The sequence below is a fragment of the Protomyctophum parallelum genome, assembly GCF_964188405.1.
Source record: "Protomyctophum parallelum genome assembly, chromosome: 15".
Taxonomy (NCBI): domain Eukaryota; kingdom Metazoa; phylum Chordata; class Actinopteri; order Myctophiformes; family Myctophidae; genus Protomyctophum; species Protomyctophum parallelum.
In genome coordinates this window covers 12143962-12168793 of record NC_139710.1, presented here as the reverse complement: position 1 = coordinate 12168793, position 24832 = coordinate 12143962, and the positions used below count along the sequence as shown (strand labels likewise).

The following is a 24832-nucleotide window of genomic DNA, read 5'->3' as shown; positions in this document are numbered from 1 at the left end:
GAGAGGGGGAGAGAGAGAGACGGAAAGCAAACAAGAGTGAGTAACGAACGATTTATACTTAGTTCCGTGCCAGTGGTCCACACCGATAATAGCCAATCTACAAGCTCACAATGCACTGCACTGCAAAGTGTTGTAAGCTTGTAGGTCGACTATTTTAGGTGCGAGACGTGATGCGCAACCAAGTATAAATCAGGCTTAAGAAAAGGAGAAAGCAGGAGGAGAAAGAGGAGACTAATCCTTGGGGCGGCTTCCCAGCAGCACTCAGCCTGCTAGCTCCATCCCTCCTCCTCCAACACCATCGCTCCTCCTGTTCTCCTCTCCTCAGTGTGCCCTCGCACAGGAGATGAATTGGCTTTTTACAGTGCAGCTTTGTCTCCGATCAAAAGAAGTGTGAATGTCAAATTCTCTACTAAAAGAAAACATTCTCTCTCTCTCTTTCTCTCTGTCTCAACTATACTCTTTCTATCCACTTTCGTTCTCTCTCTCGTGCCCTCAGTTCAGAGGATAATACACATAATAAGCATTCAGTGAAAACAAAGAAGGCCCGGGCCATGGGCTCGTGGACCCCCTGTCATGACACGTTGTCCTTTCTTGGCGGTGGCTCAATTACAAATTCATGAATGCACAAATAGCAGTCTTCTCAAAAACATGAGCATGCACGCACGCACGCACACACACACATCTCAGCCAAAATACCCAGCACCCATCTGCTGATCGTGTGTCTGCCCTTAAGGAATTCTCCTCTAAACGGAGTGTATGCTGTGTGTGCGGTGTGTCTGTGTGTGTGTGTGTAAGAAATGGCACCTGTATTGTGTGAGTTCACCAGGTTTAAGTCCGACGCCAGTAACACAAAATCTAGGCTGATACTGTAAAATGTATAATAAATGCACAGGCTAAAAGTCTACAGTCTGCGGTTTCCAATGTGAGCGCCACAAGCAAAAAATCTGGAAACACAGCAGATTGGTACTTTGGCATGGATCCAAAAGGGAGAGACAGAAACCAAGAGACACGGGAAGGGACTGGAGGGGGGCATCTAAGAGACAAGCAAGAGATGCGGACTAAAAAAGCCAGTTTGTTCACCAAAAGAAAATAAAAATTACTGTCTCCAGTAATAGCTTGTCTCCAATAAGCACCGTGTGCTGTCTGCCGTTGTTGAAGCAAATAAAGCAGCCTGTGCCATTTACTGGAAGTTTTACGGTATCAAATAAAGAGAATATATAGGCCATGAAAAGCCTTGGCTGGCTGCTATGGATAGCAACAAGGCTTTAAAACAAATACATACAGGGAGAGATTTCAATGGAGCAGCTGGCATATTGTGGCAGGGGGCAACTTCAGGGCACTCTCTTCCTCTCTTTCCTTCATTTTCTGCTTCCCCTTTCCTTCGTTTGTTTGTTCCTTCCTTCCCTCCCTATAGTGTGTGGCTTCACTCTCCCCTTTCCCTCCAATGCTTTCCTCCACATTCCTGTCTTGTGTCCTGAGATGCCTTACATGGAAGACTGACCATGCCACGCACACACACATACACACACAAACAGTACAGTGTCCCTCCCCACTGCTTGTGTGCCTCGTTCGAAAGCACAACAATATGCCCAGTGTTTATAGACCACTCTAATTAAACTACCCAAATCTATCTAGAGACAGAAAGTGGATGTGTGTTTCAGAGAGAAAGATTCTGAAGAAGGGTGTGTGATGGAGTGCCTGTGAAGAAGAAATAGGTAGGAGACGAGAGAGAGAGAGAGAGAGAGAGAGAGAGAGAGAGAGAGAGAGAGAGAGAGAGAGAGAGAGAGAGAGAGAGAGAGAGAGAAAGTGATATGATAGACAATGGTTATGGAACCCAAATCAGTGACCTGTCGGTGTCGCACACTTACGTTCTCATGTCATGCTGGGATACATTGTGAGCTTGTTTGAATTTACTATGAAAGCGTGCATTTCCCGTTAGTCCGTCACGCCCCCATATATAGTCATGCTTCGTGACATCATGTGACATCACATGACATCATCAGGGGATATGGGAATATATGTAGTCGCGACGTAGATGACATTGCCAGGGGCCCTTCCCCATATGGGAATGTCAATACCGGATATCACACATATCACATCACGCCTCCATAAATGGTCATTGGTCACGCTTTGTGACACCACGTGACATCATGGAGACACTTAGATCTCCATATATGGTTGTCAGTCCATCACGTGACATCACATGCTTCATATGTCATTCATTGTGGAAATAAGAGAAGCTAAGTTTGTCCGTGTTGAACTCTGGAAGAATTTACTGTTTGGCAAGCGATATCATTTTTGGAATTATTCTTTTACATTTATTTATTCTTACCAAGCTCATTTGAATGGTCATGTTTTTGCATAACCAATTTCTGCAATCTACGAGCTTGTGGTCATGCAATCTCATTTGCTAACCGCACTCCCAGACCTTAACCACACCAGCCCCAAGTCTAAACTAACATAATATCTTTAAAACTACAGTATACCTAAACTGAACTGTATTAAAGTCTTGCTTTAAGATATCTTCCCAAGGAAGAAAGACCTTAAAACCAGGCACAGTTTCATGAAATCTCTTGAAACCTTCCATTGTAGTTAGATAATCCTACTTAAGAGGTCATGAAATGAGTACATCTGAATACTATGCTAAAAACTGTTTTTAAATTAGCTTTTTTCTTGCATTGTGTGGGTACAGATCATGGGACCTATGGGAACTATATAAACCATTGATTGGTAACAAACGACATTCTCTAAAACACACACACACACACACACATGCACGCACGCACGACAGCACGCACACACCAGCATGCACGCACACACAAAATGAAATGCATGGAAATGAGAGCCCTAAATGAGGCATTGGGTTTCGCTGGCCATGAAAAATTCATAATTCCACGTCTTTATATGCAACTCTAGAAGGAATTAGGGCTAACAGCAGGAGTCACTGGGAATCAGTTTCACAACACTTAGTTTCCCCTTTCTCTTCCCCCTCTTTTCTGCCTTCCATTTCTGCCCGTATCACTCTTTCTGTGGCACTCTCTAGTGTGCACACCAACACGCACACCCACAAACTCAGCACGGGGTTCCCCCTTGTGAACAGAATTGTGTCAGTAGTGTGGGCTCTTGACACACACACACACACACACACACACACACCTTCTAGAGTGGAACCAACTCTTTCTACAAAGAAATAACTCATTAACAAATAGGCTGGGTTTAGGCACATGCTTCTAGAAATAGCACAAGCTGTAATTTGTTGTGTTTACTTCCATTTTGTAGCATATGTGAATGATGGTACCATAAAGCCTGATGTATACTTTGTTATATGACCCTGTTCCTGGCTAAAGATCCAAGTAGAAATGTGTGTAAATTGACAAAAGTATAGGGCTGGACAATATAGACCAATTTAAATATCACTATAGTTTGACCAAATATCTCAATATATATAAATTATCAATATTGTGACAATAATATTATATTGTGACAATAATGTAAAACAACAATTATTTGTTTTTGATGGCAGATATATTTCCCATGGCCCATTCCCAAGTCATGAGAGGCAGAATTTGAAATATAGCAAAACGTAAGTGCAATTTGGTCCGGTCTGATTCATTGGAGTAGACCAGGGATGCCCAAAAGGTAGATCGTGATCTTCTAGTAATCACAAAGGTAGATCACATGACATGGCCCTAAAAATATATATAATTTAAATATATTAAAAGAAACTATTGGCATCTTTCACTTGAATTAAGGTGACTTGATTGACATCAACCAGCAATGCAATAGGCCTACTTTGTTTTCTAGAATGTTGCACACAAATGTCAGTAGCATTACAAAGTTTATACAAAACCTTTTCCCCTCTATTTCCCAGTCCAAGTGCATTTGACATATATTTAACACCAGCACTGCTATTTCAAAGCCCTCTCAGGTACATTGTTAAAGTAAAAAAAAGTGTGGGCACCCCTGGAGTAGATGAATGCAAAAGCTGCATGCATCAAGATAAAATACAGAAAAAGAAAAAGAATGTGTGTGAAATAAATGAAAGAGACAGAGCGAGAAAGAATTTCTTCTAGCTAAGCTCGAACTGGTCAGAACTAAAATTTGAGTCGCTGAAGTGTGAGCGAGAAAGAGAGAGATAGAGAAATCTGGGGGTTCTCCAAGCAGTGGGGAAGGGTGGGCTTCAACCCCAGACACTGTCAAAGACTTTCTTTCACACACACGCGCGCTTGCTAGGGCATTAACCAAACGTGATTTTTGATAGTCGACTCGAATACCATCAAAATCGATTTATAGTCGATTAGTCGGCGGTAAAATATGATATTTATTGCATCCAATCAAGCATTAAAACATCGTGTTCTGAAACAGCCAGCGAGTGAAGCAAAACAGAGCCGGTGAATGCAGGCCGAGTGGAATAGTAGAGAGTGGCGACACACTTTGATCTCACCGCAAAGCGGGTACTACCTATGGGCTATAGTTCCAAACATTGGAACTATCCCATTGAGATAGAATGAGCACTTCCGCATTCCATTGTTACAGTGGGAGTCAACGCGAGTGTCGCCACTCTCTTACTAGAGTATGCTGAATGCCGCTCTGATTGGCCGAAATTAGCTCAGCTGTTTCAAGTCAAAGTTTCAAGTCCACATTGACTCACGGATGGACGCGTTGTGAGCTTGTAAATCTGCAATTTTTGATGCGCAAGACCGTTCTACGGAGCAGCATAGCATGCTACGTTGTTGTTCACAATGTTTGGAGACTGGAGACTGGAGCGGGGAGGAGGAGGAGGAATTAACCATGCAATGTTTTTCATACAACCCTAAATGTTCAACAATAAGTTACAACCACAGTTCCTTTGGTTTTTAGAAGGAGCTACAAGCTAGGAGGAGGTTATGATTACATACTAGGTTTTCTAGCTAGCAGGCTCAAGGCTGCCAGGCTATGAAGATGATCAACTACTTAACTTCATCGCGACTATTATAACTATGATCGTGCGGCATAGCGGTTAGTTTTTTTGTTGGATAAGCATGAAGAAACATTAAATCACGGCAAGAGCTACTGTAGTTTGACTGTCACCAAACTGGATAATATTTGGCAGAGTGAGGAGGAACTCCTGCTATACTTTACTGTACCGGACGACACGACGACACGTCTCCAATCTAACTTGTTGAACAAACTACAGTAATAAACTCACCAATAGTAAAAGTATTTACACACTGTAGTTGTCCCCATTGAGCGTATGAGCCATATCGCATTATGCTTTTCCCAAAGAATGCTGCTAGTGCCACCGCCGCTCCGCCGCCCACCGCACCTACACGAGTGAGGGTGACGGCAAAACCCACGTACAGTAGGCTATTATGATATGAAAACAATCAGCCAGGAATGGATTAGTACTGAAGTTGGCGAACTACCAACAAAACAACCGAGCTCACAGCTGCATGCCTGCATGTCTGCTGTAGAAAAAAATCATAAAAATCATAAAGATCATAAAGAAATATTCAAATTAATATTAGCGAATAATCGGATGTCAATTAACAGTGTCGAATAGTGTTTTGCTAGTCGACTATTCGATTATTATGTTAATGCCCTAGCGCTTGCATGATATAAGGACGGTTGGAGCACATACACAGTACACACACACACACACCGCAAAAATTACACGCACAGACAGACACACACACGCACAAAATATTTTGGGGTCAGACAATTCAACTGTATGTGTATGTGTGTGTGTGTGTGTGTGTGTGTGTGTGTGTGTGTGTGTGTGTGTGTGTGTGTGTGCTCGCATGTACCAGTCAGTCAGTCAGCTTGTCAAGTCTTAGTAGAGTGATCAAAGCTACTACAAACCACCCAGAGAGAACTCTCTTCTTCATTCATCTGTTCTCCCCCCTCTCTCTCTCTCTCTCTCTCTCACACACACACAGGTCAAATTTACCATATAAAATTTGTTCAGCCAATAATATGCCATTGACAGTGTGTTCCCCAGCCAATCAGTTTGTCCCATTTGGTTCCAATAATTCCCATCTGTCCCCTGCCAATGTGTTGTCCTGCTTGTCTGCAAGGCACCATGGGAGAGGATCAGAGCATAATAGAACACAGCATGGGAGCTGTGACGATGCCATAATGCCACTATACTCTCACACACACAGACTTAAACACCATTTGAGTTCAGCTTGCTTCGTACATATATGGAAAATCCTCAGTGTTCATTTAACTCTGAGAATGCACACACGTAACCAAATACCTGAAGGGTCCATTTGTAATTGCAGGCACACACACACATAAGAAATGAAAAAATCGGCACACCATTTCAGGCTCCCAAGTTTCTTCAATAATGTATGTTACCTGATTAAAAGTAAAGAAACTTGGGAGCCTGAATTGGTGTGCCGATTTTTTCATTTCTTATACGACTTCATTTTGATCCAGCACCCAGCCTAAAGGTATAGATGTGCGTGTCTTTTTTGACTGTTTGTTCAGCCTCCTCTACTACACGCACGCATGCATACGCACACACACACACACAAATGCTTGCTTGCACACACCCAACACACAAGGGTGTATATCCAAGTCCTAAAAGACACAATTGAGGGAGTACCTTTAGTACTTCTTTAAAACTGAACACACACACACACACACACACACACACACACACAGGCCTATGCACAAAACAAAATAGTTAAATTGGTCTACAATCCATTCCAACAATGCATTTTAAAACAGTTTACGCTGTACCCTTGAATTCTTGAGAGTGTGTGTCTCACATAAACACATTTAAACATAATTAAGCAGCATATAACAAAGGCAACCTGAAATGCTTGGCAGCAGAGACACACACAGAAGCTTATAGCAGCAGAATCATGAACACAATGTGAAGATCTTTGAGCCAGCGTCCATGAAGAAAGAACCGCGGCTGTTTTACAACAATGCAGAGGACACTTCAGAATTCCTTATGTTAAACTGACACCCAGTAGTAGACCAAGGGTTAAGTAAGGAAGCATTTAACCACTTGAACCCTAGTGTCCCTATTCTGGGACTTGTCATAATAGAGGGTATGAGCATGCATAAAGTGAATGGCAAATCGAGTGGCAAAGTGAGTTTAACTCACTCACATTTCATTTAAAAACAATTAATCAAAATACATATAACTACTGTCTATATCGAAAAGTTTTATGCAATTAATATTATATAATAACGCACAGGATCAGCTATTTCCATGCACGCACGCACACACGCGCGCGCACGCACACACACACACACACACACACACACACACACACACACACACACACACACACACACTGTACACACGCGCGCAAGAGTCAAGTTGTTTGGACCAAGGCAACAGACTCAAAGTGGCGAGATGAATGAAAGAAGATCAAACGAAAACGTGTGTCTGAACGAATTATGTAGACGTTCAGAAGAAAGCAGGACGAGGAGATGCTGAATGTGAGACAGTCACGTTCAGTGTCATTAACGTGAAGAGGGGGAATTATGCCCCGGAAGAAAATAAACATTTTTCTTTCGATTTTCGATTCTACTCTCTACATTTCTGTCAGCGACGAAATGCAATGTAGCCTATCAGATGTCGCTGCAAGGCCACTCAAAGCATATCCCCAAAAGTCCATTATTGATTAAATAGTATAAACATCGGCTGTTCAATGGTGAAATATTCCCATGGGCAATGAGAGAAATGTGGCAGTGGGAATAGTCTGCAAGACTCGTGTCATACAGACTAGTATACACTATAGACCGAATTAACAAGAAATTGTAACATAGCCCAGTTTCGGAAAAGGCATTTAATTTATTCATTACGTTAACGAATCAAAGTAGCCTATGTTTTTGTATGCCAGGCAAAGTGAAATTACGAAGCCGCGCATTCTCCGTGGCGCAGCGCGCATTACGCAGGAGTCAGGAGATTGTTTGAAAAAAAAATCTAAGATATTTTCATAATCATAACCGAAATTTGTATATAAAGTTCTAAGGCATTTATCACGGTGTGACCCCGCGACACTGCCGTGGATGGTCGTGTTCTTTAATAGCTCTCCTCGAGCATCTTGTGATGATGGCTATAATGGTTGCAGTCTGTGTGCATTCCTCACCACAATTAACTTTCAGGTCTAGCATAATTCACGAAGAGAAAACCAATTAACCAAATGATTTGCAATAAACGTGTTAATTGTGGACACATTTGTGGCTTTTGTTTCACTCAACTTAGTTAAGACAGAGAGCCAGAGAGGCATGCCGAGTTGGACGGTTTTATGAATGGTAATTTGGAGAAGTCATCAACTCAATCACAACTACGATACAACACAGAACATGGATGCGACTCAGAGGCTCACAGAGCCATGCATTTCCCTCAATAAACACACCACAGCATCACTGCAATGTAATGCCAATTTGGAATATATTCCTTAATGTTTCGCTCTTCTTTACCTTGGGCGGCTCCGAGGTGAGTGAGCGCCAGCAGGAGCAGCAGAACCCGCGGCGTGCCGCACGAAGCCCCGCAGCATGCTATTCCAGCTCCCGAGCAGCGTCCACGTTTCCCCATTACAAGTCGAGGAAAACACGCCAAACTCCTTCGGTCTCTTTGCTTGGCGGGAAGAAATAAAAAGCACGCGCAGCTTTGGACGGGTTGGTGGCGTCCCAGAAGAAGGGCTGGTGGAGTCAGGACAGGACAGGTAGCCTAGCCTGACGGTGGTCCGGTTAAACTCCTAGGGAGAAAATAAACGCGCAGGTTGAGCTGTGTGAGAAAATCCTCCTCCGCTGCGTGTGAGCGCCACTGCTTCCTCCTCGTCACGAGCGCTCCGTCTCTCTGCAAAGTGCTCCGTCCACACTCCGTTTACGCGGAGCGAGAAATGCCACCGCCCTCTGGCTACCTAGTGGAAGTCTCTCTCTCTCTCTCTCTCTCTCTCCAATTATCTCTCTCTGTCTCTCTCTCTCTCTCTCTCTCTCCAATTATCTCTCTCTCTCTCTCTCTCCAATTATCTCTCTCTCTCTCTCTCTCTCTCTCTCTCTCTCTCTCTCTCTCTCTCTCTCTCTCTCTCTCTCTCTCTCTCTAATTCAAAGGAGCTTTAATTGGCATGATTTTGTTCTTTTGATTTCTAACCGTTTTTATGCCCTGCAGCTTTGTGTGTCTGTGTACCACTGAATGTGACGATTTGATTGGCTGAGCACTGAATGTGATGATGACAAGTATGATGATAAGGCGCCCCTTACTACAAGTGTGATTTTCTTTTTGCATAGTAGCCTACTGTATATTTGTATGTCATTAAATGTCCTGCATTTCCTGCATGTGCTTATTCTACAAACTATAACGTTTTCAATCAATCAATCAATCAATCAATCAATCAATCATGACACATATGTTTACATTGCCAAAGCAAGTGTCAAATAAAAAACTAAACTAAAAAAATCATATCTCTCTCTCTCATCTATCCCTACATCTTGAAATTAATCCAGGTTCCAGAGCATATTTTCACAATCATCGTTAGTTGAATCAAGCATCATGTGCTCTTCCTGCTGAGTTAGGCTGTGTTTTATGAAAACTGTCTGGAAGCGTCATTTTTCCTCCAACTCCATCCATCTTTGTGCACTTATAGTAGCCCCCCTTCTCCTCTCTCTCTCTGGCGTGCGTGCACGTGCAACACACACACACACACACACACACACACACACACACACACACACACACACACACGCACATGGAGCGCACTGACTGAGCTCTTACTGAACTGACTGATGTCTGCCCCCTGATGGTCGCTTTCACATCTGAGAGAGAAGACTATCTTGTTTTGTTATTGGCTACTTCAGTCAAATGCAATTAACAAAAAAAGGGTAATTCCATTCCAATGTAACAAGTCAATGGTGGTCACTGTGGTAAGGGTGTTATTATTTAGGTATTATGTTCCATTGCACATTTGCCGTAAAATCAACGATTAACTTGGGGATTTAAATGGCACTAAAATAGGCGCCTTCAGTACCACCTCACTGCCCCTTTTAAATGGCCTTAATGCAGTGGTCCTGCAAATGAGGTCTGGGCCCTCCATGGCCCTTGAGTGGGTGTGGGTCCCAGATGTTCCTCATCAAAATGAAAAGTTTAATAGTTAATGACACACATCCATCTGGATATGGGAGATTCTGACCACAGGACTCACAGCCTCGATGCCTCACACTGATGCATATCAACAGTACAGCCAACTCAGCTCCTCCAATACATCACATTGCCGGCAGAACTAACGGATATGTAGAAGAATGTTTGTTTCCTTTATGTTTTACCATACACGTTGCCCAGTTTCATTGCCACCCTGGGTGTGTGTACATAAATGTGTGTGCCTGTGCATAATATGCTCACATGATGTACGTGCGTCACACAAACACACTCCCAGCTAACATAACTCTTGGCAGTGTCGCTGCACAGTCATTTGAGCTGCGCTGTGTGGATCATGCATTGTAAATGGCAATAGTAAAATATGTGCCTGGTGCTATTTGTCACCCCAGCGAACCCACGGCTCGGTGACTGCCACCAGTAGTAGCTGCTACCCACGGGGACCTGTAAAAGCCTTTTATTCAGCCACTTTATTGGGAATGGGAAAGCAATAAGTTACACTGGAAACATATGGTGCACTTGGAAATGGATCAGCACTTATAGTGGCAACCGTCAATGGAGATGGGGTTTCCACAGCCCAGCACTGTGATACAGTATATATCACACACACACACACACACACACACACACACTATACCAGTAAGACGCCTAATGGCGAGGTCGCGTGCACACATCCGCCTCGTTGACGACAGACTGCTGGGCGAGCGCTGCATGGCGCTTTGGCAGGGGGGTCAGATCAATATGGAATGAATTCTGTACTGGCCATATAAGGAGCATGTCTTGAGTGTACAGGGTTTAATGACACATTAAAATCCTCAGTGTTAATTTATCAATTTGTAACCCAGAGAGTGTACAAAAATAGGCCCATTCGGTATAAAATGTTCACTCTTTGAGTTACAATATGGATGTAGAAGTTAAATGCAAATTTAACAAAAACATTTTTGTGCGATTTGTCTAGTGCGATTTGCACAATCAGTGCAGCCAGCTAAAAAAGCACACACCATTTAGAGAAGCCTGTTTAACAATACTAGGCCTCTGTGAGAAACCCAGCATGATTTGTACAGTCCAAGGTGATGTGCTGGATAATGGCTAGACCAGTGAATATGTGTGGTTGAGCATTCTTGCTGAATTGAAGGGTGATTTTCACAGCTAGAGGTCATGCAATCCCACTGTCCCCCCCCTCGGCTGACACATTCTATTAAATGTTGAATGGGAGTCCGAGTCCTGCTCAATACGTTTTAAGTGAATATTTCACAGTGCATATTTTAGTTTTAGGCTGTCACATGATGAAGGTGACAGCCAGATGTTTTTTATTGTGCGTGTGCTCGTTTGTGCATGCATGTGTGTGAGCGTGTGCGCATCTGCACTTTAGCATACTGTATTGTTACATCAATATTCAATGATTGTCACTTTATTCATATGTACAGAATATGGGCATGGATAAAACCACAAAGTTAGCAATGTTTAGTCACTGGCCTCTGTTGCCTGACTGGAAAGAAACATTGATTTATAAGTGGGTCGAAAGAGGTTACAGACTTGCGTGTGCACGGTTACAGACATGCGTGTGCACGGTTATAGACATGCGTACGCACGTCTGTCTGTCTGTCTGTCTGTCTGTCTGTCTGTCTGTCGTCCGTCCTTCCGTCCATTGTCCATGCTCAGTTGTAGTTGTGCCATGCCATCATCCATGCCAATTCCTCTGCCACCTGTAACAATGGAGCTCAGACCCACATGGGGTGACTAAGGTTTAATCTCTTTAAGCAGTTACATAATGACCCCCAGTTCACGTTTTAATCAGCGGATAGATGGCAGTGCCCGGGGACGAATAATCACATCTATAACTTTCTAATCTAATATCCGGCTACATTCAACTGGATTACAGAGGGAAGGAGTGGGAGGAGGTGGGGGCAGGTGACACAACTAGATGTGATGGCTGGGTGGGTGCATTTAATTCTGTGTGTGTGTGTGTGTGTGTGTGTGTGTGTGTGTGTGTGTGTGTGTGTGTGTGTGTGTGTGTGTGTGTGTGTGTGTGTGTGTGTGTGTGTGTGTGTGTGTGTGTGTGCACTTGCTTGCACGTGTGAGTATGTGTGCATATTTGCGAGTCAGTGAGCAAACAAGTGTGTGTGTGTGTGTGTGTGTGTGTGTGTCATCCCAAGTATTGAACAATGGAACGTCGGGGCTAGCAGCAGCCCTTTCACATCAGTTTAGATTTGAGTCATTTGGCAGGTTGTTTGTTGATGGCCACTGGCAATCTCATTCCCTAGATGGCTCTGTGTGACCCTCACTGTGTCCTGTAGTTGGGTGCACTGTCGCCGTGGGAACAAAAGCACCTATCGAGATAGATGAATGGATACACAGAGAAAGAGAGACAAGGGGACAATGTATCTGTGTCATCAAATTGAAATGCTGCTAGAGAACGCACTCATATACACACATGCAAACACACACCAAGCCTACGTGTAGCAAAGCGGCTCTGAGCCTCTGCCTATAGACTAAAAGCCTAATATAGACTAAAAGCCTAAAATCTCCACCCAGTCAAGAGGGATTGCCTCTTGGGCTATAATTGTCTCCACCAGGCCGAAGGCATGTGGGGAGAGTATGTTTTGCACTCCGTCCGTCCGCGTGTCCGTCCGTGTGTGTGTCCGTGTGTCCGTGAACAGCTAATCTCGGCCACCGTTAACCCGGTCGATGCCATATTTTGCACACACACTCCCTGGATGCCAACCATGAACCTCTGCCCCAAACTTTCCAGAACGGCCTGTTATAGCGCCACCAGGAGGCCGCTTTGTGCAAAACAAGTTTTTGCACAGTACACCTACAGATTTTGTCCAAACATCACGCAAATTGGTACACAGTCTCTCTAGAGCCATTCAACGAAACCGGTCTTTCAGATTTATCAGACTCCATCCTGATTGGTTAAGATTGGCTTCCAAAGTTCACAGGAGTGCTCAGTTTCAAACAAAATGCTGCAAATCATGAACACATCGCGTGATTTCCGTGAAATTGTGCACCCACATTCCCACTAGGCCGAGGACGAAATGCCACATGAACAATTTCAACTCAGCCTCAAGGTGGCGCTATAACTGGCCGAAAAGTGTTTTTACCTCTAACTGCACGGATCTGTGGATAACCTGGTGGAGACCTGTGCCCGGAAGGGCACTTTTTCTAGTTGGTTATTGTCTCCACCAGGCCGAAGGCATGTGGGGAGAGTATGTTTTGCACTTCGTCCGTCCGCGTGTCCGTCCGTCCGTGTGTGTGTCCGTGTGTCCGTGAACAGCTAATCTCGGCCACCGTTAACCCGGTCGATGCCAAATTTTGCACACACACTCCCTGGATGCCAACGATGAACCTCTGCCCCAAACTTTCCAGAACGGCCTGTTATAGCGCCACCAGGAGGCCGCTTTGTGCAAAACAAGTTTTTTCACAGTACACCTACAGATTTTGTCCAAACATCACGCAAATTAGTACACAGTCTCTCTAGAGCCATTCAACGAAACGGGTCTTTCAGATTTCTCAGACTCCATCCTGATTGGTTAAGATTGGCTTCCAAAGTTCACAGGAGTGCTCAGTTTCAAACAAAATGCTGCAAATCATGAACACATCGCGTGATTTCCGTGAAATTGTGCACGCACATTCCCACTAGGCCGAGGACGAAATGCCACATGAACAATTTCAACTCAGCCTCAAGGTGGCGCTATAACTGGCCGAAAAGTGTTTTTACCTCTAACTGCACGGATCTGTGGATAACCTGGTGGAGACCTGTGCCCAGAAGGGCACTTTTTCTAGTTGTCTCCACCAGGCCGAAGGCATGTGGGGAGAGTATGTTTTGCACTCCGTCCGTCCGTTTGTGTGTCCGTCCGTCCGTCCGTGTGTCCGTGAACAGCTAATCTCGGCCACCGTTAACCCGGTCGATGGCAAATTTTGCACACACACTCCCTGGATGCCAACCATGAACCTCTGCCCCAAACTTTCCAGAACGGCCTGTTATAGCGCCACCAGGAGGCCGCTTTGTGCAAAACAAGTTTTTGCACAGTACACCTACAGATTTTGTCCAAACATCACGCAAATTGGTACACAGTCTCTGAGAGAGACTGTCTCTCTAGAGCCATTCAACCAAACCGGTCTTTCAGATTTCTCAGACTCCATCCTGATTGGTTAAGATTGGCTTCCAAAGTTCACAGGAGTGCTCAGTTTCAAACAAAATGCTGCAAATCATGAACACATCGCGTGATTTCCGTGAAATTGTGCACCCACATTCCCACTAGGCCCAGGACAAAATGCCACATGAACAATTTCAACTCAGCCTCAAGGTGGCGCTATAACTGGCCCAAAAGTGTTTTTACCTCTAACTGCACGGATCTGTGGATAACCTGGTGGAGACCTGTGCCCAGAAGGGCACTTTTTCTAGTTTGGCTTCTATTTTTACCAAAGAAAAAAAGAAAAATATAGTGAAGGTAAATTACATTAGAAATCCCACTCAGTATCTAACCTCTTAAGCAGTAAAGAGTAGGCTTATATTAGTAGATTTATCATAAAATATTTTGTTTGAGCAGTTTTATTTGTTTACACAACAATCTATGTAATGGTCTAAAAACTAACATTACAATCTTGTGCATAGGAAATCAATTCGGTGTTCATTTCTTGATTGGATGGCAGGATGTCAGTCGTCCTATGAAATGGTTCAATGCAGCATAACTATAAACTTATAATCAAACCAGAAGCCCAATGAAACGTCTGCTTCAAGGAGAGGACAGGATCATAGCAGGACACGATGTTTAGGTTATGACATGAACATTTTAACTGCAGAACACAGGGAACAAATAAAAATCAATGAATACTTTATGAACAGTCTAGAAAAAAGACCCCTCAAATACATCGAAGCTTTTCAAAAATGACAAATTGCTGAAGTTATCTTCGGTGAGCGACATGGGCGACAGCCGTACAATGAATTGGTCGCATGAAAAGTGACCTTTATGGCCAAAAAGAGAAACAGACACAAAGACATTGTCACAGACAAGGCGTACCTGTGGTCAAACAGACAGATTGGCAAGCAGAGAGACACAAAAACAAACAGAAATTGAGGCTTAAATGACCATTATTGTCAGTGAAGTATATACATGCACTATACATGACTAGATACATGACGATGTATAGTCGATGCATGTAAAGTCCAGAATTTGCCTTGTATGGTGATACACGAGATTGACAGTGGCAAACATGTGCTTGAAAATAGTGCTTTTCAAACTATTTGACACTCTGTGTGTGCTTTGTATTTTCAATGATTGTCACAGTGTCTGCACCTCAATGGAAATGTCTCAGTAGGAGTTAAGAAAGGAAAGGTATTACAAAAAAAAGCACTGTTATTAAAACAGTGTGTCAGTACAACTTCATTCAAAGCACCACCAGGGAGCAGGCCCCCTAATGCTTCATTTACTGGAATAAAGGACAATTCAACTACAAAGCGTTATTCACAACTTCATTTATTCCTGTCATCTTTTGGCAACACTTTATTTAAAGGTTGGGTCTATAATGCATTATAAATGCATTCATAATGTTTGTGAAAACACAACACAAACATTGAAGACAAAAGTGAGGACAGAAAAGTGAAGCCGCAAATTGTGATTTGCCGGAATGACATTTGTGATGATTTGATTGGCTGAGCACGGAATGTGATGATTTGCCAAATATTTGGGGGCCCTCTTGCAATATCCTCACGGCCCACAAGTGGACCCCCGCCCCCAGGTTGAGAATCACTCAACCTGTGAAGTGGGGGATATACAGTACACTGCATTCTCAGCACTTCTGCTGCCAGCTTTGGGAGTCTAGTAGTCATTACTGTAAGATATGTTTGTTGAGGGGGGAAAAAATCATTATTGACGTTCACTAATTGTTGCACAAGCATTATCTTTGCAATCCATACTGTAACATAAATGGAGAATCAGCAAGACTTTGCAATATTTTACATCACACTGTTCATGAGTACAGTTGCACTACCACTCATATACCAGTAAGACGCCTGAGGGCGAAAAGCTACCTCACCCTAAAGGGCGAGGTTGCGTGCACGCATCCGCCTCGTTGACGGCAGACTGCTGGGCGAGCGCTGGCGCTTTGGCATGGGGGGTTAGATCAACATATGGAATGTCAGAACAGGTCAGCTCCATACAGTATATGGAGATCTCAGGGTGGTAGCGGGGACATTCTCTTGATTTTACAGGGTTTGATGAGGGCCCAGGTAGGGCCGGGCCTTCATTTTTCGGGCCTGTTGAGAACTCTAGTTTTCGCGGGCTGCCGGGCAGCTGCACTAATAACTTTGGGGCAGGCCTGTCTAGAGTTTGAAATTTGAATGGACACTGGGATAAGTCAAAAGGGAGACATGGATGGATGGGGAAGGATCAACGTATGGAATGTCAGAACAGGTTCTCATATCCATATAGAATATATAAGGGTTTGAGGTAGAGTTGCTGGCCAATATTGATGACCATGATCAGGGATATATGGGCTTAAGTGTGACAGCAGGTTGCATTTACTATGACATCAGGGTCTCCACATCTCTATCCCTGATGATGTCACATGATGTCACGACATCTGGGCACCATATATGGTGCCCAACACACAGGAAATGCACGATTCCATAGTTAACTGCGACCTTCGTCACAACTATTTGTCTTACAACAAATAGCAACATAGCAGATCTACAAGCTCACCATACTGCTTTTCACAACACTGCTGTTGTTAGGGGCTACAACACTTACACTGTAATTTAACTCTTTACTTAAATTAACGGTGTACAATTATGTTTACTTTGTGTCCATTTTGGCCCATAATGGCAAAATAGGGACACGCCCTGGTTGAAAGTGGTTGAACAGCTGCTTGGTGTGATGTCCTTTGTTGAGGGGTAGTAGGCCTATATTATGCCTATATATCTTTCAGGTGTGGTTGTTTCCAGGATCCAAACCAGCGACCCTTAAACCACTCAGCAATCTGCACAGCGCGCCATGCTGTACCTGCCGATCTACCGTCTGAATGTGTGTGAAAATGAAAAGTGATTACTCCTCTATCCAGCTCAGTCTAGACGCTGTAATCCTGACTGTAGGCAGGATTACATTAAACTACCTTTCATTGGAACCGTCAAAAACTGTCACTGTGTGCGTGTTTGCCATTAGTCAAAGGAAATCACATCCACAGAGGGGAGAAATGAAGCATGAGACCGGAGCGTGCAGGTGTGTGTGTGTGTGTGTGTGTGAGACTGTGTGTGTGTGTGAGACTGTGTGTGTGTGTGTGTGTGTGTGTGTGTGTGTGTGTGTGTGTGTGTGTGTGTGTGTGTGTGTGTGTGTGTGTGCATGCGCACATGCATGTGTGCGTGTGCAGGCACACATATGTGTGGGCGCACGGTGTGGGCATAATGCTTGTGCAGGAAGGAAATGTGTAAAAGTTGAACAAAAGAATAAATGAAAAGGAGAGTCACAAGTCAAAAGAAAGGAAACATCAGCTGGTCGTCTCGCTCTCCTTCTCTCTGCTGTCCTTTCAGTGAATAGTGAATACACACAGTGTATGCTGTTTCCTTGTATGAAGCCCTGGCAGAGCTGTCCAAGCACAGCAGTGATTATGTGTGTGTGTGTGTGTGTGTGTGTGTGTGTGTGTGTGTGTGTGTGTGTGTGTGTGTGTGTGTGTGTGTGTGTGTGTATGTGTGCGCGTGCATGTGTACGCACGTGCATGCGTATGTGTGTGTGTCTGTGTGTTTGTACAGAAAGTATTGAAAGAAAGACAAGAGAACCAAACATCCCATTTTCAGCATCATCAAGGGGAGCTTTGTGGAGCTGCTGTTTGGAGAATGAATAGGAGAGAGTGGTTTTGTGGACACACAGTAACTTCATCAGTGTAAATTTAAATCCAACAGTCTCCACTGTGTCAGCATGGTGCCACTTGTCAGTACAATTAAGGTTGCATCGGATTCAGAACAGTACTGCTAAAAATGTTTTATGAATACATAGGTTAAGTCTCTTATATCATGAACAACGTGTTTCAAGTGTTTTACTGAGGTTAAGTTTATAGGAATAAGCTTGGTTAGGTTTAGATATTTTAGGCTATTAGGTTATTTAGGCTATACGTTTAGGAATAACGTTAGGTTTAGGCATTTTACTGAGGTTACGTTAATAAATACCTGGTGGCGACTGTTCCCAGGTTTTGGGGCGAATGTTCTTGTATTCAATGCGATAACCATGGCAATAATATGGTTAGGCTGAAAAAAGTGGTGCAGGCTGCTGGTATTGCAGCTGTTCGTACTCCAGACAGACAGACGGATGGACGGACGGATGGTTTGAACAAAACCATTGTTTGTTTTTTGTTTAAAGTTGTTTTGACTTTTTGCCAGTGTTGAGTGAGCTCTGAGGCCGTCACCATGGCCAATAGCTACCAGCCCATCCTACTGTTTTCTTTGAAAGACTTTGGAGTTACAAAGGACGTCTTTAATGAAGATGCAGCCCCCGAGCCCCGTCTCCTCCGCCTGCAGTCCCACCTGCAGCCCCGTTTCTTCTGCCTGCAGCACCTCTGGCGTCTCCCGAGCCTTCAGCACCTCCGGCGTCGCCTCCAGAGCGTGCAGCACCTCCGGCATCGCTTCCAGAGCCTGCGCCATCCACAGGGTCATCCGAGTCTGCAGCGTCCCCGGTGTCGCTTCCTAGGTCCTCTGCTGCCTCGTCTCGGCCTCCCGGCTGTCCGCCAGACTACGCATCTTCCTCTGTCTCGTCTCGGCCTCCTGGACGTCCGCCAGACTACGCCTCTTCCTTTGTCTCGTCTCGGCCTCACGGCCGTCCGGGCTCACTCCTGGTCACTCCTGGTCCATCATCCAAGCTGCCCCCCTGAAGTGGCCTGTTCTGTCCCCTCCCAGCCTCCAGGTCACCTGCCTGAAGGCACCTGCACTGCCCCTGTCCAGTCTTCAGCATGCCCTTGTGGGGTCCATGTTCCCAGACCCCTTTATCTTGGTCCTATGACAGTCTCCCTCCTCCGGTCCCCCTCCACCCACCCTGCTCAGTGTTCTGGACGATGGTTTAGGGATGTCTGGGAGCCATCCCTTGAGGTGGGGGCACTGTCACAATCCGTGACATTCTGCTGTGTTCCTTGTTCCTAGGTTTGGTTAGTGTTTTACTGTTCTGTTGTGCTCCTTTATTTTGAAGTATTTAGTGTCCTGGTTTCCTTTGTGGTTACTGTTACCTGTCTTGTCTCACCTGTGTTTATTAGTTTGCTCCACCTGTGTCCCTGTCTTGATTTTGAGTTATGTTCACCTGTGCCCAGTTTTCCCTGTGTGTTTATATACTCACCTGTTTTTTTTGTTCATTGTTGGATGTTAAGTGTGATGTTACTTGTATCCTGTATCCTTGTAACCTGTATCTATAGGTCATTTCGGATATTCTTCTGTGGAGACTACCCTGCCCATCAAGAGGAACACGACCTCTCACATTTCCAGATGTTCTGAGTAGGGACACAGGACTGACTGTGAATGAACTTGGTGTGGCAATGAGCAACAGAGACCAGTGGAAGCAGCTTGTGTCGCAGTCGCAGATCTCGAGGGCACTCGAAGGATGATGATGACTTGTATCCTGGATTTTGGTGAATAAAACCTTTAGCATTTATAATTCTCTGCCTCTGCGCCTCCCTGTCCTGCATTTGGGTCCTACTGTACGTACATTCTTGATTCACACCGTGACACGACGACCCATACATGCATATTCATAGGCTCAACTTATATAACGTAAATAACATTTTATGTAGACATAGCACTCTATAGTGTATACGCATAGTTTCATTATATCTATTCCACTGTTAGGTTCTTAGCTTATGTACAGTATATGATTCATTATGACTATTTTCATGTATTTGATGTATTGCCATGTTTTTTGTTCTTGCTTACTGTAAATCACTCTGGATTAAGAGAGTCTGCTAAATGCCTAAATTGTATGTCACATGCCCATACAGTATGGAGCTCAGATATTGCTCATATAGAGTACGGACACATCTCTGCCATCAGCGCAAATCAACATTGTTAGGCAATGATTTTATGCCCATATGGAGACCCCATCATTGCTTATAGGCAACGGCTTCTGTTGTGTTTGAGGTCAGACCAGAGCATGATGAGTGAGAGAGACAGTAAGGGAGGGGGGCGTGGGATGGGGGGGGGGGGGGGGGGTTGGGGGGTAGTGAGAGCGTGAGAGGGAGAGAGCATGTTATTAAACGTAAAGCATCCCTCTATTCATAGAATAAATGCCTTTGCAGTGGAGTGAATGAGAGAAATGTCAGACTGTCTGTTTGTCCAGTAGCTGTACATTTCCTTTTAGGACAGGTGATCAAACAGTATTTGCGCCGAATGGTTTGCAAACTATTAACTGACTATATTTCCATACGATCAGATAAAGCAGACTAGTCTACTTTTCAACAATCACAGATTTTAAAAATTAACCCAAACACTGGATTTTGAATATTAGTATGTATTTTCAAAAATGTGAAATGATAATGGGGTTACAAGCTTTCAGGCAACTCCAGTAAAACACAGAAATAGCCAACAGTTAATTTGTAGGTGTTAATCTCCTAGCAATCAGCTCAAGTACTTTTTGATTAGCTCATTCATTACTAATTCATACACGATCCCGGAACCTCAAATCTCACTTAATTACGTGTGATTCCAGTAGTGACCAATATTGATGTAATTAAATAATTATGAGTTTGCTGTTGCTACTGCATCCTTTTAGACACCAAGGCTACATGAGAAAAGAATGTTTTTGGAAAAGAATGTCTTCTAAATCCTGACAGTTTTCTGAAATACCTCATGTTTATGTATCAGTGGTGCTCAATATTTCATGTCAAGAACCCCAAAATTTGTATGTATTTGGCTGCTGACCCCCATCTGAAAATATGTTGTCCCCCCAGAAGCAAAGATTTGAGTTAAAAACGTTCACTCTGAAAGAATATATATTCAAAGATTTGAGGCACATTTTAACGGTTTTTCAAAAATAGCAGATCTACAAGCTCGTAGCGCGGCGTAGATCTGCTATTATTCAATATCTAAAGTTAACATAATGCTACACCAAAAGGGGTTCCCGCCCAAAATAATTCATTACTACAACTGCTGACAGTCTGTTTGTATTGTCTGTAGCAGAATAGTAATGAAGAAGTCAACGAACACACCTACTGTATACTTTCACAAACAATAACATTTGGCTGCTTGGACCTGTATGAGTGAATGACAATATACAACTCTCTTGGTTGGTTCTTGATTTGTCTTAAATAGTTTGAATACTGTTCCTCAACATGAGAAAAACAGACAGAGAATAGGAGAAGTCAAAAGTTTTAAATAATCGTGATATTGATTTGACTGTCAACCATAGCCCTGGTTGAGATTGGAGATGATCATGTGACAGCAGCCGGTTGCCTGAAGCAATTTCCACCCACCTCCTATCACCTCATCTATTCCCCAGGAGATGAAAGAAAACAGGCAGTTAGCAAGTACTTTACTGGGCTTCTGCAACACATTAGCAGCTACTAACATGGGCTTCAAACAGTGTTGTGTTGTGTAACTTGTGTGTGTGTGTGTGTGTGTGTGTGTGTGTGTGTGTGTGTGTGTGTGTGTGTGTGTGTGTGTGTGTGTGTGTGTGTGTGTGTGTGTGTCCAAAAAGGTGCAAGGTCAAGGGTCATGTCAGTTGTCCTTTGCTGTCACCTCTTGTGGTCTTTATAAAATCCCCCTCAGGTCTTTCAGCTGCCGTTGGCCCGTCATCAGTTTGGCACACCCTCTAAAACACAGAGCTGTGAAGTGTGAACATTACAATGTTGACATGTCTTCATTTCTACCTTAAGAACATCTGTGCCCGTTTCCAAAACTATAGATATCCACTATTTGGAAAGAAGTAACCCCCTTGCATAATGAGAGACTGAGAGAGAACATGGTATGACGTTTGAGATTGAACTATCTTGTTTTTGTGATGTTTAACTCCAAAGTTGAGAAACAACAAAAGACTAGATTGTGCTATTGTTATGTCATTTGGCTTTTATTGTTTTTTATTTTTTTTAACTCACACCTTACAGAATATCTGCTTTTTGTGAAGCTAGAAATAGCTGCTTTAGATTAGCTAACCTCATAATCTTACAAAGTTTGGTGCGAAGTCCTGTGAATACATGAGAGACAAGAAGAGAACATGAACACAGAGGGGGATCTGTATCACCTGAACTGTAACATTATGAGAAAGAAACACACTGAGGGGAAAAAAAGAAAGAGTGAGTATAGAATTGTCTTGATGAAAAATAGGAAGCTATGAAAGAGGACTGTGACAGAATGACTGGAGACCTTTGAAGTCCAGGAGCATTTCTGCAGGCTGGTTAAGCATTTTTCTAAGATTAGCCATGGGATTTAGCACCAGGGAAAGAGAGAAACAGAAAGACAGTATAACAGAGGAATACAGAACAAGGGTCAGAGAGATAGAGAAATAAAGAAAGGGAGACCGGGAGTAATAACATATTCAGGGCTGGCCTCCTGGGGTTGATCTGCAGTTCTTCCACCCACGTATACATTCCTTATGTACACCCCAGGGTACCGCCATTGTTGTTGGCTGTCATGTGGAAACCTTGTACTGCATGTCTAAAACAGTTTTTTATTATTTCTAAACATTTTAAAATTGCCGGTCTACAAGCTCACATGTCGCTAGGTAGCGCGTTGTGGGCTTGTAGATATGCTAATTTCCCTATTGTTGTGCAACACTCTTGTATTGATGACAGCGGATTTATGAAAAACATAAAAAGTTGAAACTATATTCTATTGGTATGTCACGTAATGCCCTACTTTGGTTCAACTCATATCTGCACAATAGAAAACACGGTGTTGTCATTCAGGGCAGCAAATCCGACCTAGCAGTACAGGAACGTGGTGTGCCACAGGGCTCAACCCTAGGCCCACATTTGTTCTCTATCTTTATTAATGATCTTCCTTCAATTTTCTCTGGTTGTAACGTTCAACTCTATGCCGATGACACTTATAGAGCGTCGCAGTCCCGCCCCCTTTCATGACGACGAGAGACACGGAAAATAATTACAAGTTAATTTTCCTCATAGACTTTTCAAAAAGTATTTATTTAAAGACGTTTACACTGCGGACAAAGCCACTGTGACAAATCATGACAATAAACACAATGTTTTGGGCCAATCAAATAATTTGTAAGAAGAAAAACAAAACAAAAAGTGTTGTAACCTGCCTTTTTCTTATTCTTTCTAATTATTTGATTGGCCCAAAACATTGTGTTTATTGTCATGATTTGCCACAACTCTAGTTGGCTTTGTCCGGAGAGTAAACGTCTTTAAATAAATACTTTTTGAAAAGTCTATGAGGAAAATTAACGGGGAATTCTTTTACGGGTCTCTCGTCGTCATGAAAGGGGGCGGGACTGCGACACTCTATACACTTCACAAGCTAACATATTACAAACTCAGTCGACATTGCAATTAAACTTTAATTATCTAGAATCATGGCTTATAGCTAATAAATTACTTATCAACAAAACTAAAACAAACATGATGCTCTTCGGGACTAATCAAAATATTGGACAAACTAACAATCAGTCATTCAATATCTCCAGTCTCGATGGTACAATTCAAATATCTTGGTCTCTGGCTTGACTCAAATCTATCATTTAAATTTCATATAAATAACAGTCCGGAAAATCAATTTCAGTACTGGTATTCTATACCATAACAGAAACAGTTTTACTTTTACAGTAAGAAAGAAACTAGTTCAACAACTCATACTACCAATTCTTAATTATGCAGATGTAGTTTATCAGACTGCCACAGACTGTACTTTATACCTCATACTTTAAATGCCTAGTATGATAATGAGGTATAAAGTACAGTAACCTCGTGTTCCTAAAACAGAAAGATTGGGTATTGGGTAAGACTGACGTTATGTATCTTTCAGGACCTTTCACTGCTTTGTCTCAACCATTACTCTATGGCTCTGGTCTCAGCCACTGCGGTAGATATTTTGACTTTATTTTTTATTTTATTTTATGTTGCCACAACTGTTGGAGCAGCCATAAACTACACAGGTTCATCCCGATGTTCTGGGCATCTTTGTAATGTTAGTGTTAGTAAAAAGCAGGTAAAAGAGTAACGTTTGAGGCAGACTAACACCAGTCACTTTTCCATACACTGACACCACGGCGCGTATTCAGAGCGCCAAGCTGTGACTCCGCCCACCCCCGGGGGAAGTTGTGATTTGCTCTCGTTCACTGCAATGCAATTTGCGGCATTTCCAAAACAATATTGCGCAGAGTAGCGATTATCAAACGTATTTGCAATGCCATACGCTGAAAGATCTGTTGCCTGTGGACAAGGCATGCTACCTCCGCAAGTTAGATATTATCGGCATAGATGTTTGTCCGTATGTGATTAAGGATTGGACCAAGTTGCATTGGCAGCCATAGAAAATCCTTACCCCGGGCTAAAACCGGATGTGACATTTGTGGGCGTTCCTGTCTAGCGTGGTGTCAGTGTATTCACTGTAGTAGAAGAGGTGCAGGTTTAAACAGCAGATATGTTGTCTCCGCCTACAGAAAATATGTTGCCTGCGACCATGAGACCCGTTTCTGAATCAGTCTATAGCCTACCGGTACATGCCTGCTGTGTTGTTTATACCTGCCTAAAACTTTCAGTAAACTATACTTGGATTGTGCACATTGTGTGGACATTGAGACTTATTGA

The 24832-nt window shown here is 43.4% G+C and overlaps 1 protein-coding gene across 2 annotated transcripts in view; it reads right to left on the bottom strand.

Moving 5' to 3' along the window:
- LOC310872491 (netrin receptor UNC5C-like) overlaps positions 1–8770 on the bottom strand; it is a 264096-nt gene extending 255326 nt beyond the window's left edge. For both annotated transcript variants that reach the window (XM_083784393.1, XM_083784394.1), the window contains exon 1: positions 8428–8770. In XM_083784393.1, coding sequence (XP_083640519.1) covers positions 8428–8542 — 115 coding nt within the window. In that variant the 5' untranslated portion in view covers positions 8543–8770. The remainder of the gene's footprint in view (positions 1–8427) is intronic.
- Positions 8771–24832: the final 16062 nt, after the last annotated feature.